The sequence below is a fragment of the Malaclemys terrapin genome, chromosome 1, assembly GCF_027887155.1.
Source record: "Malaclemys terrapin pileata isolate rMalTer1 chromosome 1, rMalTer1.hap1, whole genome shotgun sequence".
Lineage (NCBI taxonomy): Eukaryota > Metazoa > Chordata > Testudines > Emydidae > Malaclemys > Malaclemys terrapin.
In genome coordinates this window covers 4,519,069-4,533,855 of record NC_071505.1, presented here as the reverse complement: position 1 = coordinate 4,533,855, position 14,787 = coordinate 4,519,069, and the positions used below count along the sequence as shown (strand labels likewise).

Below are 14,787 nucleotides of genomic sequence, written 5' to 3'. Positions count from 1 at the left end.
TGGGCTGATAACTTGACAGCCCCATGCAGCTCTGCTGGGGTCTGAGTGCTGGCAGGAACAGGGGGGAGTTGTGGCCCAGGAGCTGGGTATACCGGGGGGTGCAGGAAGATTCATGGGATGGGAGGAGAATACAGAGTGACCCCACTGAATGCCTCCTCCAGTGGCAGTGCCCCCTGTAGGCCAGCGAGGGGAGTCCTAAACCTAGTGCCCTGCCTGAGAACTGCTGAGTTCTGTGGGGCTTGGTACAGCTGCTCCACGGGGGATCATAACCAGCCCCTGCAGTGGGCACCCAAAGAGATGGGTGGGGAGCGCACACCTGGTGCTGCTCTCACTGCCTACAGGACAGCAGCGAGATAGGGACCAGCCCAGCCCTTGGAAATGCACCTTCCTCCTCTGGGCCAGCGTGGCCTTTTATCAGCCCTCAGCTTTGGACTAAAGAACGAACGCAAAGGCAGAGAGAAGGAGACAATCGTGACATTTCCCTTCGCATAGACGTCCCCCCCCCCACTCCACAAGTGACCTGCTCTGGAACTGGCCCGGCCTAGAGTCGAGATTTTAGAGGCTGAAGCTGGAGACCTTTCCCCAGTAGCTGCAGTGGCTCAAAGCCGTAGCGTCACCAGTTTTGTGAAGAGGCTAAACTGTAGCCGGGCAAATCACATCTACAACAGAGTTTTCCATCCTGGCAGCTGCAGCGGGGTGAAAATCCCAGTGTAGCAAAGGCCATAAATTGTTCTCTCCAATGTGTCTGGGAGCCGGGGGAGAGTCAAGGGAACCTCCTGCTGCCAGATGTGTGTGGAAAGTCATATGATCCCTGAGTGCCAATGCAGCCAATGGCTCATCTCTAAAAACATCTGGAAGAAAGGCTTTGCTTAGCTGGCTCGTTGGTCTAGGGGTATGATTCTCGCTTAGGGTGCGAGAGGTCCCGGGTTCAAATCCCGGACGAGCCCATTTTCTTAGCACGTAGCAGCACCGTGACGGGCAGTGGGATGGATGAAGATTTTCCGGAACAAACTGACTTTCCCCACATAAATAATGTACAGAAAGTAAGTGAGACTTTTTATCTACAATTCCCCAATGACAGAAAAGTGGTGAAGTTGGATTAAAACATTCGTCTTTTTCCATTGCAACCCCACCCTGCCGCGCTGCCTGCTAGCGGCCCAGGAGAATGGGTATTCCACGCCCTGCCCTGGGCGGGGGCTGAGCGGGAGGGGAAGGGGCGCCTGTAACGCAGCAATAACAAAGTCAGGCCCATGACCAAACACTTGCCGATCAGCTGTAAAACTTTCCACCCAGAAAGCAGCAGGTACCCAGGGTCAGCTTGTTTGTTTCTGATCTAGCCAGGTGTCTCCGTCTATTCGGACAAGCAACAGAGAAGCTTTGGGCCCGATGTTCCAGGATCTGAACACAAGACAGTGTTGGCCCCCGGCAGGATCTCGTTCAGAGGGGCGAGGGGCAGAGCATCGCGCCTACCCAAAGGGAGCGACACGTTGTTTAAACCGGGCAGGAAAGGAAAGCTGTGGGCTCGGGTGGGGTTTGAATCTGGCACCTCCCAAACCTGGACACATACTTCTAGACCAACAAGCTAGCCAGGAAGACAGGGTGCTGGTGGCTTTTCTGAATGTCCCCTAAGCCACACTGAGACGGACGCTATGTATTAATGTGCTTAGCAGAGGCACAGGAGGGTTCCCGTGCATTGGCCTGGAACACAGTCAATATCCTCGCACCAAAGGCGTCATTTACATCAAAAACCTGCAGCCGTGTGGGGAGAGGGAGACTAACTGGCTGTTGAAAGCAACATTTCTCATAGCCTAGTAGATAGTAAAGGCTAAAGAGTAGATCTGAAGTCTCCCTAGCTTGGTAAGCCATAGCCCGGAGCTGGAGAAAGGAGACTTTTGTGCTCTGGCAGACCAGGTACCAGCTCCTGCCGACGTTCTCATGTGAACACTGACACACACATGGCTAGGACCAGTCTGGCTCAATGAGAGATTCATAGACGTTAAGGTTAGAAGGGACCATCATAGTCATCTAGTCGGACCTCCTGCACCTCGCAGACCACAGAACCTCCCCCACCCACTCCTGTAACAGACCCCTCACCTCTGGCTGAGTTCCTGACGTCCTCAAATCATGGTTTAAAGGCTTCAAGTTACAGGGAATCCCCCATTTACACTGGTTTAAACCTGCAGTGACCCGTGCCCCATGCGGCAGAGGTATTAGAGTTATGAGAATGTGCTGAGACGTTATGGCAGGCCTGTGAGTTGCTGCCAGCATTAATCTCACCTGTAACATCTGTCTCCCGTATCGTCAGGTCATCTTTGAGCGTTTGCATTGTGAGCCTCTGTGCCAGCGTAACTCAGCAGAGGAGAGAGGCGTTAACCCATGTGAAATGCTGGTCTCCAGCAGACGGTGTTCTGCCCTGCCCCACGAGGAGACCCAGCGACGCCAGACAGATGATAGTGGAACGTTAAAGAGGACGAAAGATTGTGTTGTTTACTCTGCTCCCTCCCCCCATGAAGAGGAGACGTGTAAGTGAATCCCTCCCCTCAGCTGAGTTTGCAACGCGAAGTAGCATGGGGGGAAGGGAATAAAAACCCCTAACAAGGAGGAACTGGAGCTCATTGCTGCTTGGGCTCCTCTGGAGCTCAGGTTTCTAGGCATAAGCAAGGGATCCCCAGCTGCTTAGGCTGGGTTTGCCCTCAAGGACATACAGAGCTCGCTTATTACAGAAGCTTCTAGTACTCTGTGAAACTTCAGACTGGAACTCATTTGTGTATCTACCTGCTTTAACCTTGTAAATCACTTTCCTGTTTCCTTTCCCTAATTAATAAATCTCAAGACCATTTACTGTAGGATTGGCTACAAGCATTGTCTTTGGTGTGAGATCTGAGGTGCCACTGACCTGGGGCGAGCGACTGGGAGTAACCCAAATATTGCTGTGATCTTTGATGTAAGGGATCATCTATCACAAAAAGAAGCTCACTGGGGTGGCCAGACAGATCAGCATACCCCCAGGGACTGTCTGTGACCCTACGTGAGGGAGTTTACACTTGATAATTGGTGAAACCGAAGTATAGAACTCACCACCAAATTGGGGTTTGTGGGCTGGTTCTTAACAGTCTGCGCTGAGGTTGGGACTCGTGCCCTTGAGCCATTATGGGACATTTTGACAACTTTAATTATAGGCTCCATATACACAGAGAATAATTTGTGCTTTTGGTTTCCAGCGATGTTCAGAGCTTGTTGGTGTAGGGATGTGATTCTTGCTTACGGTGCCAGCAGGCTGCGTCTCTCTCCCTCCTGACCAGGGTTTTTCAGGCTGCAAAGTTCCACACTTACATTGTAATATCCCCAGCAAGCCAGACTGCCTGAAAGGCCGGTGTCTGCACTTTGCTCTCTCCCCAAAGGCTAGTGTATTGGCTGCGGTTATGTTACACCCGACTCTTCGAAGCAGCCCCATTTATTCTTAGGGTGAAAGCGTTACAGAGAAGTCTCATGGAGACAGACCCTGGAGAGACCTGGCCACTCCGCAGGGACCAATGCACCTCCCGAGCCTTCGCAGTGACTCACACGGCATTGTCACACCAGTCGGGGGCGTTAGGCAGCAGGCGCAGGGCACAGGGGCCTTCGGTTGGCATGGTTAGAGCATGGCCCAAGTCCATCTGGCCAGCCCAGAGCCCAGCCAAGCTGCGGTGAACGCCGTGGTCCAGCTCTGTCTGTCTCAGTCTGACCTCCTTGGGCAGGTCCCAGATGAGAGCCCCGTCTCCCTGCAGCCGCTGGCTCTTACCTGGCACCTCACCCCTTCCCAGGCCTTTGCGCTCCAGCTGGGGTCTTTGCTCAGCTCCCTGCTGAGGGGCTGGGAAATCCATCTTCCTTGGGAGCGCTGGCTGCCAGGGGCCAATGTCCTGCTAACTGGATTTGCCAGTGACTTCTCGGATCCTCCACTGATACAGGGTTGGCCTCGGACAGTCCTTTTTAATGAACCATCCCAGCTCAGACAGCTGGGCGACATGCACGCCTAGGCCTCGTAGCCTGCCCTGTGAGCAAACAGTCCTTCTGCCCCCCGCCCCCGTGCTGGGTAGTCAAGCACAATATAGGGGAAACCGAGGCACATATCGGCTTAATAACAATATTACAGTAAATTCCCACTTTGTCCCAACACCCGACCCACTGCCCGAAAACCTCCCATTGCCCCCAGCTGGGACCTGGTTAGTTGTCTAGGGGTCAGCACTGCTGCTGCCCCAGTGATCTTGCCCCGTCCGTGCAGTGAGCACATTGAGACGGATGAGGGAAGGTCACACCTCTTCCTACCCAACGCCGCTCCCTTACCAGCCGCTGCGAACCGAGGGGAACGTGGCAGCTGGGCACAAGCGCCAATATCTCTGAGATCTGGGTGTGTTCTGCTCTCGGGGTGGGCTGACCGGGAGCGGGGCTGCAATCCACCCCTGGGCACCTGGCTTCCCTCCCCCAGCTGTAGAATGGGCTCGTGTGCTGTACCCAGGGCACAATCCAGACCAAGGAGCAGCTGTGTCACCCCTGCCCTGTAACCTGGGGCGCTCTTTACACCGCGTTGCTGCTGTGGCCTCCAGTCCTGCACCGCTCCCGCATGCGAGTCACTCCCAGCGACGTCTGTGTGTGATCTGCAGCCAGTCACAGCCCGGCTCTTCCCAGCCTGGGTTATCCTGCAGGGTGACCCAACACACCCCCAGGCCTCAGATTTCCCCCAGAAATGTACGTCCTGCACTGCCAGCCCACGCCTGGGCAGTACAAGTATCTGAAGCCTATTATTACTGAAAGGGCCAATATCCCAGCTTTTAAATAGATATCCAGACAGTTCAGCGTAACACACTGGATTAGCTACAACAACAAACCAAGTGTATTAGCTACAAAGAGAGCGATTTTCAGTGAGGCCCAGCAAGGAGGGGTAAGAGTCAGACACGGTCGCAAGAAACATAAAGATAAAACAGTTACAGGTGCCCAACTTCACAAACTCTATTAGAGTCAAAGCAAAGTTGTCTGGCCAGGTGCCTCCAGCAGTCTCCCTGACCAACCCCTAGAGGTCAGGACGCCGCCTCCTGCAGAGTCCAGCAACCGCTTCCTTTGTCTTTTCCGGTGCAGAGAATGCGATGGGCGGGGGGAGAGAGAGGGGCGTCTGCCCCTCCTTTTCATAGTCCTGTCCCCCCAGCTCCAGCTGGGAGCCTGACGACAGGCCGCCCGTGAGGACGGGAACCCTACGCCGCTTCTTTCTGAGGGACTGGTCTGACCGCTCCCCAGACTTCTCTGGAAAACCTGCTTTTAGTCCTGATTTCTGCTTGTGTCTATAGCGTCACACGTCAGGCTGCTCCATGTACTTCGCCAGGATTTACTCATCAGCAAATGCTGAGTTTTTAAACGCCTCCCAAGGCATTCCTCAGGGTGTGAGCACAGGGTGTATTCTGTCACAGCTCCCCACTCGCAGCGTGGCCCATGGCAAACACAGCATTGTTCTAAAGGGAGACGCAAGCAACGGGCCCCTTATGCAGCCGGGGACTGGTTTTGTGGGGGCTCTGGTTTGCTTGAAGTGGCTTGACTCAGGGTCTAGGGGATATTGTGTCTGAGCCACCCACGGTGTAAACTGTAAGTGCTGTAAAGTCAGGGCCGAGGAGCCGGGGAAAGAACCGTTCCGCTGCTTGAACCTCAGAGGCCACATGGGCTTGTGGTTTCCAGCACTGCCGAGGTCTCCTCTAAGACAACATCTGGCAGAAACATTTCCCAGCTGGCTTGTTGGTCTAGGGGTATGATTCTCGCTTAGGGTGCGAGAGGTCCCGGGTTCAAATCCCGGACAAGCCCACTTTTGATGGCTGGGGGGATCTGCCAGAACGAAGCGATTTCCCCCAAGAAAGCTTGGTGAAAAGGGGGAAGTTTATTGCCTAAAATCCACGGCAGAGCCCAGCCTGGCTGCCAAGCCACATCCCAGCTGGACGCGTTCGATTAACATTCCCCCGTTGCACTTTCCTGATGCTCAATAGAGCCAAATGTTTTGGGGTCTCCTCCTGCCTGGCCAACCTTAGAGCAAAAGCCACGGGTGGCCCTTGGAGTCTCTCAGGGTCTCCCCCAAGCTCCTTCCCCCATGTTGCTCTGACACCCCACACTGCGGGCAGCTGGTTTCCATCGCCGGCTCCGCTACCGTTTCTATTCGGCTGCCAAAGCCGAGCTGATCTCCTGGGTGGGAATGTTTCAGCTGGTGCCAGTTAACACGCAAAGGAGAGGCGACCCCGTAAGCCGTGATGTGGCCTTGGAAGCCAGGTTTGGGCACTGCTGTGCTATCCCTGGGTATCATAAGGGCCCTGCCGCACCGGGCAGCTGCATGCCCCCGTCACGTCCCTGCCGCGCTGGGCAACCACATGCCCCCGTCACGTCCCTGCCGCGCTGTTCCTCTCCCCACACTCCGTTTTGGTGCCACACACAGTGTGGCCAAGCCTGCAGCGGTCTGGGCACGTGCCGAGCCCGGCGGGACGGGAGCGGAGGGGAAAGACGGCAACGGGAAATGTAGGCTCCAAATCTCTCCTGCCGCGAGACCCCGGCGGTGCCACAGACCCCAAAGGGAAGGGCTGGGACAGGGTCCGAGTGGGAACGCGCTGGGGTGCACGGGGCAGGACGCCCCTGCGGGGCTGCTCCGTCTCCTGGCGGAAAGGAGGGGGGCAGGTGACAGCCGCCCACTGGGATGCCTCTGGATTCACGGCCCCATGACCCACCACCCTGAGGCCCTTCCACCCAGCCCCACTGAACAGGAGCAGGCTGCCAGCCGCCCCCTGCCCTTTCACCCCCCGGAATCCCCTAGAGTCCACACAATCGGCTCTCAGCTGCGCGGCCAACAAGATTACCCTCTCAGGGGGCTTAGGGGACAGGAGGTAAGGGGCTTAGAGCCCCTAATCCCAAACTTTGTCCGTAGGAAGCTCAGGCTTAATGCCTGATCCCCCCATGAGCCCTTAAGTGGCTTGTCCCCCTGGGGATTGTATATTAGAAGGGGGGAGGGAGCCGGGGCAGGCTCCGTGCAGCGCTCCCGGCCGGCAGGATGTCGGGGGAAGAAGACTTTTACCTCTTTGAGAACGTCTCCTCGGTGGGGCCCTGGGACGGGCCCCAGTACCACATCGCCCCACTCTGGGCCTTCTACTTCCAGACGGCCTTCATGGGCTTCGTGTTCTTTGCCGGCGTGCCCCTCAACGTCATCGTCCTCGTGGTCACCATCAAGTACAAGAAGCTGCGGCAGCCGCTCAACTACATCCTGGTCAACATCTGCCTGGGGGGCTTCATCTTCTGTTCCTTCTCCGTCTTCATGGTCTTCATCTCCAGCTCCCAGGGCTACTTCATCTTCGGGCGGCAGGCCTGCGCCCTGGAGGCCTTCCTAGGCTCCGTCGCAGGTAACGCAGGGAGAGGGCCTCGTGGGCGAGCCGGGAGGGGGTCCCAGAAGCTGAGGGCTGTGGGGTGGGCTCAGAGGGGTTGCCGGGGGGGCACTGTGGGGCATCCGTGAAGCCAGAGCCGTTTGCACCAGCTGAGGATCTGCCTCTAGTTTTTATTTGTTTCCCTCCTTCCCCGGCCTGGGCCACAAAGGGGCCACGCTCCGCAGCGGGGGCTGCTCTGGGGACGAGGAAGATCCGAGCAGAGGCAGGAAGCGCTGGGCAGCCCAGGGGTGAAGATTCAAGCACACAGCTGCTCTGGGCTATCGGCACCCGTGATCACAAGCCTCTGACTGCCAGGAGCTGGGAATGGGCGACAGGGGATGGGTCACTTAATGATTCCCTGTTCTGTTCATTCCCTCTGGGGCACCTGGCACTGGCCGCTGTCGGCAGACAGGAGACTGGGCTGGATGGACCTTTGGTCTGACCCAGTCCAGACGTTCTTATGTACCTGTGAGCACAATTAGGTAGCTGATTTCTTTTAACGCTCAGGCCCGAGTAGAACAGAATGGGGGTGGGCCGTCCCCGGGGGAAATCAAGAGCAACAGTGAGGGACGTTGGCGGGAAGTGAGCGGGGATCGGGCCCCCAGGCTTAGAGTGTTGGGCCAACCTTCTGTGGTTCCCCTGGGATGCCCGCATGACCTGCGGCTACGGGTGGAGCTGGGAACTGGGAGCGGGGTAGGAGAAGAGAGCAGGCACCCCCATATTCCCAGGGAAGCCCCAGGGCGGGCAGGCCTCTTCAGCCATCCTGTCGCTGTCCTTTACTGCATCTTCTCTGGTCCCCTGCAGTGCCAGGCATCAGAGCGGGCGCAAGCTCCGGATGCATGGCAGTGTCATAGCTTCCGAAGGGCCCAGCACCCGCGAGGGGCGATTTCCCACTGCCTTCCCCGGCGGCTGGACAGAGCCAGTCCAGGGGGAGCCCTGGGCAGCCAGGCTGCAGCGCTGGGAGGGGCGCTGCGCTAGGCTGCAGAAGACCAGGTGACCGTGGCAGCCTCGCAGATCCAGTTGCAGGATCGGGGCCGGAGATTTTCACCTTCCTTCACAAACTGGTCCCTGGGGTGACCAGGCTGCTGTCACTGCTGGCTTCGCTCCGAAGCCAAACCCGGAGACTTTGCCGCGTTCCCCGGGTCTGGCGGATGCTCCACAATCCAGGGGGATGAGGCGAAGGGGGACAAAATGACTTTCTAGGCAGCCTCTGCTGCGACCCGTCCCCAGACAAACTCACCCGGCTCCCTAGCCCCGCTGAGAGGCGAGAGGAGTTTCCGTCAGCTGTTTCCCCGGGTTGCTCTGCCTGCAACAAATGCATGTGGAGAAAGGGCCGTTCCCCTGCCCCCCACCAGTGTCCAGAAGCGTCTCTGGCGGGGAAGCAGGGGGTCTGGCTAATGGGGAAACAAGAAACATGGGGCAGAGGTTCAACAGGCCAGCTCCACATCGGCTGAGCTGCTCTCAGCATCCCGCCCCAGGAACCCAGGACGCCAGCGAGGTGGGTTCGGGGGTCCCTGGGCGCAGGGCGGGGCTGAGGGCGCACAGGGATGCTGGGCTCTGGGGCTGTATGAGTTAATCTCCCTGTGCCTTCCCCAGGCCTGGTCACCGGGTGGTCCCTGGCCTTCCTGGCCTTTGAGCGCTACATCGTCATCTGCAAACCCTTCGGGAACTTCCGCTTCAGCTCCAAGCACGCCCTGATGGCGGTGGCGGCCACCTGGGTCATCGGCATCGGCGTCTCCATCCCGCCCTACTTCGGGTGGAGCCGGTAGGAGCCGGGGTGGGGGCTGGGGGCCGGGGCGTCCGAGAGGAGAGAGGGAGCTCCCCCCGCCAGCCGCCCCAGTGTGCCCTGGGCCTGCCTCTTTCCAGTCCCTTTGCCCAGCCTCGTGGCATCGCCTGGCAAACGCCCCTGCCAAGAGGGAGCAGATGTTTGGGGGCCTCCCTAGCCCCATGGCAGAGTGCCTGGCAGGCTGACCCACTAGCCAGCTCTGCAGGGAGCTGGTGGTGTGCAAAGCCTCTCGCTCTGAACGGGTTCAGAAGCAGCTTTGCCAACCGCCAGCTTGGCACCCCGATGCCAGCGTGGGGGCTGGGCTATTTGCTCTGATCTCTCGGCTCAAGCTCGGGCTGGGCAGGGCACGCGCCGGCCCCAGAAGCGTTCCTGACCTGAGAGGTCAGGAGCCGCCAGGCCTCAAAATCTCGTCATTCTGAGTCCTCTCTTGCTCGCACATGGCTGGAGTAGCCAGGCTCACGATCGGCCGGGGAGCAAGGAACCCTCTCCCACCTGCCGGTGCAATAGCTGTGCTGCCGAGAGCAGAGGGGCTGCTTTCTGCTGGGGAACGAGCCACGCCAAACGGGGCGGGGGGTGGTTGGCCCTGCCTATAACCCCGGCCCTGGCCAGCGGAGGTGTTGGGCTGTGCCGGCTGCACAAGGCCGAGCGAGCTCTGGGGAAGTGCTGTGCCCTCCGTCTTGCAGGTTCATCCCCGAAGGCCTGCAGTGCTCGTGCGGCCCGGACTGGTACACGGTGGGGACCAAGTACAGGAGCGAATATTACACCTGGTTCCTCTTCATCTTCTGCTTCATCGTGCCCTTCTCGCTCATCTGCTTCTCCTACTCCCAGCTGCTGGGCGCCCTCCGAGCCGTAAGTACCCGCTGCACAGAGACAGGACGTGGAGAGCCAGGTCATGCTGCCAGTTCCCAGGGCACCTGTCTGCTTGCAAGTGTGTGGTGTGCATGAGACTGGAGGGCTGCACACTGGTGAGTGTGCGGTGTGCGTGAGATGGGAGGATTGCACGCTGGTGAGTGTGCGGTGTGAGTGTGAGATGGGAGGGTTCACGCTGACGAGTGTGCAGTATGCATGTGACAGGAGGGTTGCACGCTGGCAAGTGTGCGTGTGAGACAGGAGGGTTGCACGCTGGCGAGTGTGCAGTGTGCGCATGAGATGGAAGGGTTGCATGCTGGCAAGTGTGCAGTGTGTGCGTGAGACGGAGGGGTGCACGCTGGTGAGTGTGCAGTGTGCGCGTGAGACGAGAGGGTTGCACGCTGGTGAGTGTGTGGTGTGCGTGAGACGGGAGGGTTGCACACTGGCGAGTGTGCGGTGTGTGCGTGAGATGGGAGGGTTGCACACTGGCGAGTGTGCGGTGTGTGTGTGTGTGAGACCGGAGGGTGGCACGCTGGTGAGTGTGCGGTGTGTGTGTGAGATGGGAAGGTTGCACGCTGGCGAGTGTGCGGTGTGTGTGAGAGACGGGAGGGTTGCACTCTGATGAGTGTGCGGTGTGTGTGTGTGAGACGGGAGGGTTGCACTCTGGTGAGTGTGCGGTGTGTGTGCGTGAGACGGGAGGGTTGCACGCTGGTGAGTGTGCGGTGTGTGTGTGAGATGGGAAGGTTGCACGCTGGTGAGTGTGCGGTGTGTGTGTGAGACGGGAGGGTTGCACGCTGGTGAGTGTGCGGTGTGTGTGTGAGACGGGAGGGTTGCACGCTGGCGAGTATGCAGTGTGTGTGTGTGAGACCGGAGGGTTGCACGCTGATGTGTGTGATTGCTTGGCAGCTCTGACAGTCTGAATGGGTTGATATTTTGCCTCTAGCTGTCTCTGATGTTAGAAAATGCTGGTCCGTCTAGTGAGGAGCGTGCCAAAGAGGCTCCCAGACAGACGGACGGAAGGGTGTCCTCTACAGAGCCCCCGCCACCGGGCCAGTTCAGAGTTGCTTGTCTAACACCCATGGCTGCAGGGACCGGTCCGTGGGCTTGGTCTGTAACATAGTCAGGGCCTGCTGCCCCCACAGGGAGAGCGGCTCATGCCAGTGGCTGCAAGCAGCCTGCTCTCAGGCTGGGGCTCGAAGGCAGGGCCCCATCCCAAGGACCCGAGGGAGCGTGCCTTTCTGGTAACTAAATCCAGGGTGGACGGGGCGCTGTGACTCCTGGAGGAATCCCCCGGGTACGACTTCTCCCCGTTGGAGTCGGAGCTGGGGCCAGGCGAGCGGCAGGGAGGGAAATCAGACCTGCCACGAGGGGGCGAGGGACCGTCCGGCAGATCCAACCCTGATTCAGCAGCCCCCGCTCTCCAGAGCTACCCCGATGGAGGAGGGGGCTAGGGAAGGGGTGCCTGGGAACCTGCCGCTCATGCCCGGGGCCCCTGGTGGGTTGCCTGCAGGTAGCGGCCCAGCAGCAAGAATCGGCCACCACCCAGAAGGCGGAGCGGGAGGTGTCCCGCATGGTGGTGGTGATGGTGGGCTCCTTCTGCGTCTGTTGGGTGCCCTACGCGGCCATGGCCATGTACATAGTGAACAACCGCAACCACGGCCTCGACTTGCGCCTCGTCACCGTCCCTGCCTTCTTCTCCAAGAGCTCCTGTGTCTATAACCCCATCATCTACTGCTTCATGAACAAACAGGTGAGCGTTCCCTTCCTTGGCGTGCGCCACGGACCAGGCCTGCCCCGGCCCAAGTCCCGTGGGGTCCCTGAGAGCGGGGTCTGGAGCAGCCCAAGTCCCTTCCCAGGCGCAGCCAGGATCGGAGCTGGAGAAGTGGGTGGTTGCCCGGAGAGGTGCATGGAGCCTGCCCTGGCAGTCACTGGGTCATGATATGAACCACGGGCCCGACCTCCGGCCTGGCTGAGAGCACGGGCAGGGCAATGGGGCTGTGCTGACGCCAGGTTCTGCTCGGGTCCCTGCTCTGAGTCCCCAGGAAATGGCTGGGGAGGGCTAGGGGGCAGAGGGCCTGGCCAGCACTGTGCCTGGGCGGAGAGCAGAGGGCAGGCAGAGGGTCTGCACCTAGGAGTCAGAGTTTAAGGCCAAAAGGGCCCGTTAGTTTATCTAGTGTGAGGCCATCACCAGCCCCCAGACGCCCTCCGGGGAGCCAACGACTTCAGTCCTCAGGTGACTCAACTGTCGTGAGCCACGGGCAGAAAACAGGGGAGACTGAGGCCTGGTCTACATGACAAAGTGAGGTCGGCTTAGCCACGTTGCTCAGGGCTGTGAAAAATGCCATGCCTTGTGCGAGGTAACTAAGCCGGTGTCAGCCCTGGTGTAGACAGTGCTAGGCCGCCGGTAGAAATTCCTCCATCAACCTAGCTGCCACCTCTCAGAGAGGTGGATTTACCCAAGCTGATTAGGCGTGAGCTGCCCAGGCGATGCCAGCAGGAGACCCCGCCCCCTGCTGCTGAGGAAGGTGAGCCCCCCCCCCCCCACACACACACAGGTCCCTGCCAATCTGTGGGGAAATTCCTTCCCCATCCCAACTCTGGGGTCAGCTGAGGATTAGCCAGACCCACCGGGCGGGCACTGAGAGAGAGGGTTCTCGGCAGCACGGGCCTACCCTGCCCGGTCTGCTGCTGGCAATGCAAAGACTCCCCAGGGGTCCATGCGTGTGGGCACTTCCTTGTGGAGCCCGCGAGCCGAGGCCAGAGGGCTAGCAGCAGCCGCCTGGCCTGGATGGAGGGCAGCGCAGCAGAACCCAGCCCCCCTTCAGGATGCTCCAACCCACAGCCAGGAGCAAGTGCTCTACAAAACGGCGTCCCTGTGGGGTGGGAGGGGGGAGGAAGGGGCCTGCGAAGTCCTGCTGCGACCCTTTGATGCTGTGACGGTGCTGCCCGTGGGAGCCGGCTGAGGTCACTCAATCAGGGTGAACTGCAAACAAAACAGGGCAGACCAACCCCAAACGCTGGTGGATATTCCAATATTAGATTTACCTGCACAAAACAGCTCCTGTAGTACCTCACTGGTTACTCAGAGTCCAAACAACGCAGTTCCCTTAAAGTGCCCAGCCTCAGGCCTCCGTCCAGACACACGTCAGATATGATGATTATTGAAAATCTTATCTCATCATATAAAAGAAAAGGTTCTTCCAACCCCAAAGGATCAGCCACATACCCAGGTCCAATTATAACTTAGATCTTACCCAAAATACACACTAATAACCAATTCTTATTAACGAAACTAACATTTATTAAAAAAGAAAAGAGAGAGAGAGTTGGTTAAAAGATCAATATACAGACAGACTTGAATTCAATTCTTGAGGTTTAGATACAGCAGAGATGCATTTGTAGTTGTCAAAAATCCTTTTAGAAATAGTCCAGAGGTTATAGTCCAATGTCCACGTTCAGGGTGACTCCAGTCAGTGACTGGGGATCTCAATCCATATTGTTCAGGGTTCCCCCTCTTGAAACCCAAAGCAGATCTGAGATGCAGCAGGATCGTGTCCCAGGGTCTTTATACATTTCCTGCAGCCTCTTGGCCTGAGAAAACAATAGGCTCAACTTTCCGTCTCCCAAACATCCTGGCAATTAGCACAGGGTAATTTATCCACGCATAACGTCACAGGAGCAGGTCTGCTGGGGGGGGGGGGGGGGCAGATGTGATTGGGGGGGCTGGACGGAAGCATCCTGCGGGCAGATGCAGCCCGGGGGGCTCCAGCCGGTCTGACGGTGCAGGGGGGTGGCGCTCTCTCCCCTACAGTTCCGCGCCTGCATCATGGAGACGGTGTGTGGGAAACCCATCACAGATGAGTCCGACGTGTCCAGCTCCGCCCAGAAAACCGAGGTCTCGTCCGTGTCCACCAGCCAGGTCAGCCCCAGCTGAGGAGACTGCGGCATCTCACGGAGCCCTTCCCAAGGGGAGCAGGCACCGGGCTCCAGCGCGGGCTCCGAGAGGAAGCCCTGAGGCCTCACAGCCCAGCCCCATGGCTGCGCCTCCGACACTGAACTATAAATTTCAATTGGTGAGCAGGCCTACGCTCACCGACCCCTGATGGGAGGACGGATCCAACCGGCTGGTGAAAGCAACCCCACGCTGCCCCTGGGGGCGCCATGCAGCCCCCCATTGACCCTCCACAGCTGCTGCCCCCCAGGCTGAGTCTGCCCCTGGCACCGGCAGCACAGGGGCAGGCTGAGTGGTGAGAGGGGGGCAGGGCAGCTTTGCCTTCTCCTATCTTCCCCCCGTCGGGTCTGCTGACCGGCCGTCACCGCTCCTTCGTCCAAGCATGGCCCGGGACTGCTGACCCAAAGGAGACAGCCCCAGCTGGGAACCAGCACCCAGTGCTTGGGAGGGGGAGTGGGGCAGAGGAAGGGTAGAGAGGCAGCGTGTGTCAGTGGTTAGAGCTGGGGTGGGCTGTGCATCAGGACTCCTGGGTTCTATCCCCGGCTCTACAAGGTGAGTGGGGTACACAAGAGGAGTGGGGTTTAGTGGTTAGAGCAGGGGGGGCTGGGAGCCAGGACTCCTGGGTTCTATCCCCAGCTCTGGGAGGGGAGTAGGGTCTAGTGGTTTATGGGGAGGGGAGGTTGGGTGTCAGGACTCCTGGGTTCTATCCCCGGTTCTGCCACTGACTGACTGTGTGAAAGTCCCTTGCACTTTCTGGGGCTCAGCTGAGAAATGGGCGGATGGAG

The 14,787-nt window shown here is 58.8% G+C and overlaps 1 protein-coding gene and 2 non-coding genes across 3 annotated transcripts; all 3 read left to right on the top strand.

Moving 5' to 3' along the window:
* Nucleotides 1-875: 875 nt before the first annotated feature.
* On the top strand, nucleotides 876-947 carry TRNAP-AGG (transfer RNA proline (anticodon AGG)). The gene has a single exon. It is a non-coding gene; the product is annotated as a tRNA-Pro (tRNA).
* Nucleotides 948-5,751: 4,804 nt separating this feature from the next.
* TRNAP-AGG (transfer RNA proline (anticodon AGG)) lies at nucleotides 5,752-5,823 on the top strand. The gene has a single exon. It is a non-coding gene; the product is annotated as a tRNA-Pro (tRNA).
* Nucleotides 5,824-7,048: 1,225 nt separating this feature from the next.
* Nucleotides 7,049-14,143, top strand: OPN1SW (opsin 1, short wave sensitive). Its single transcript, XM_054011285.1, has 5 exons — nucleotides 7,049-7,394; nucleotides 9,012-9,180; nucleotides 9,885-10,050; nucleotides 11,561-11,800; nucleotides 13,862-14,143. The coding sequence occupies exons 1-5, from the start codon at nucleotides 7,049-7,051 to the stop codon at nucleotides 13,982-13,984; spliced, it is 1,044 nt and encodes a 347-aa protein (XP_053867260.1). The 3' UTR covers nucleotides 13,985-14,143.
* Nucleotides 14,144-14,787: the final 644 nt, after the last annotated feature.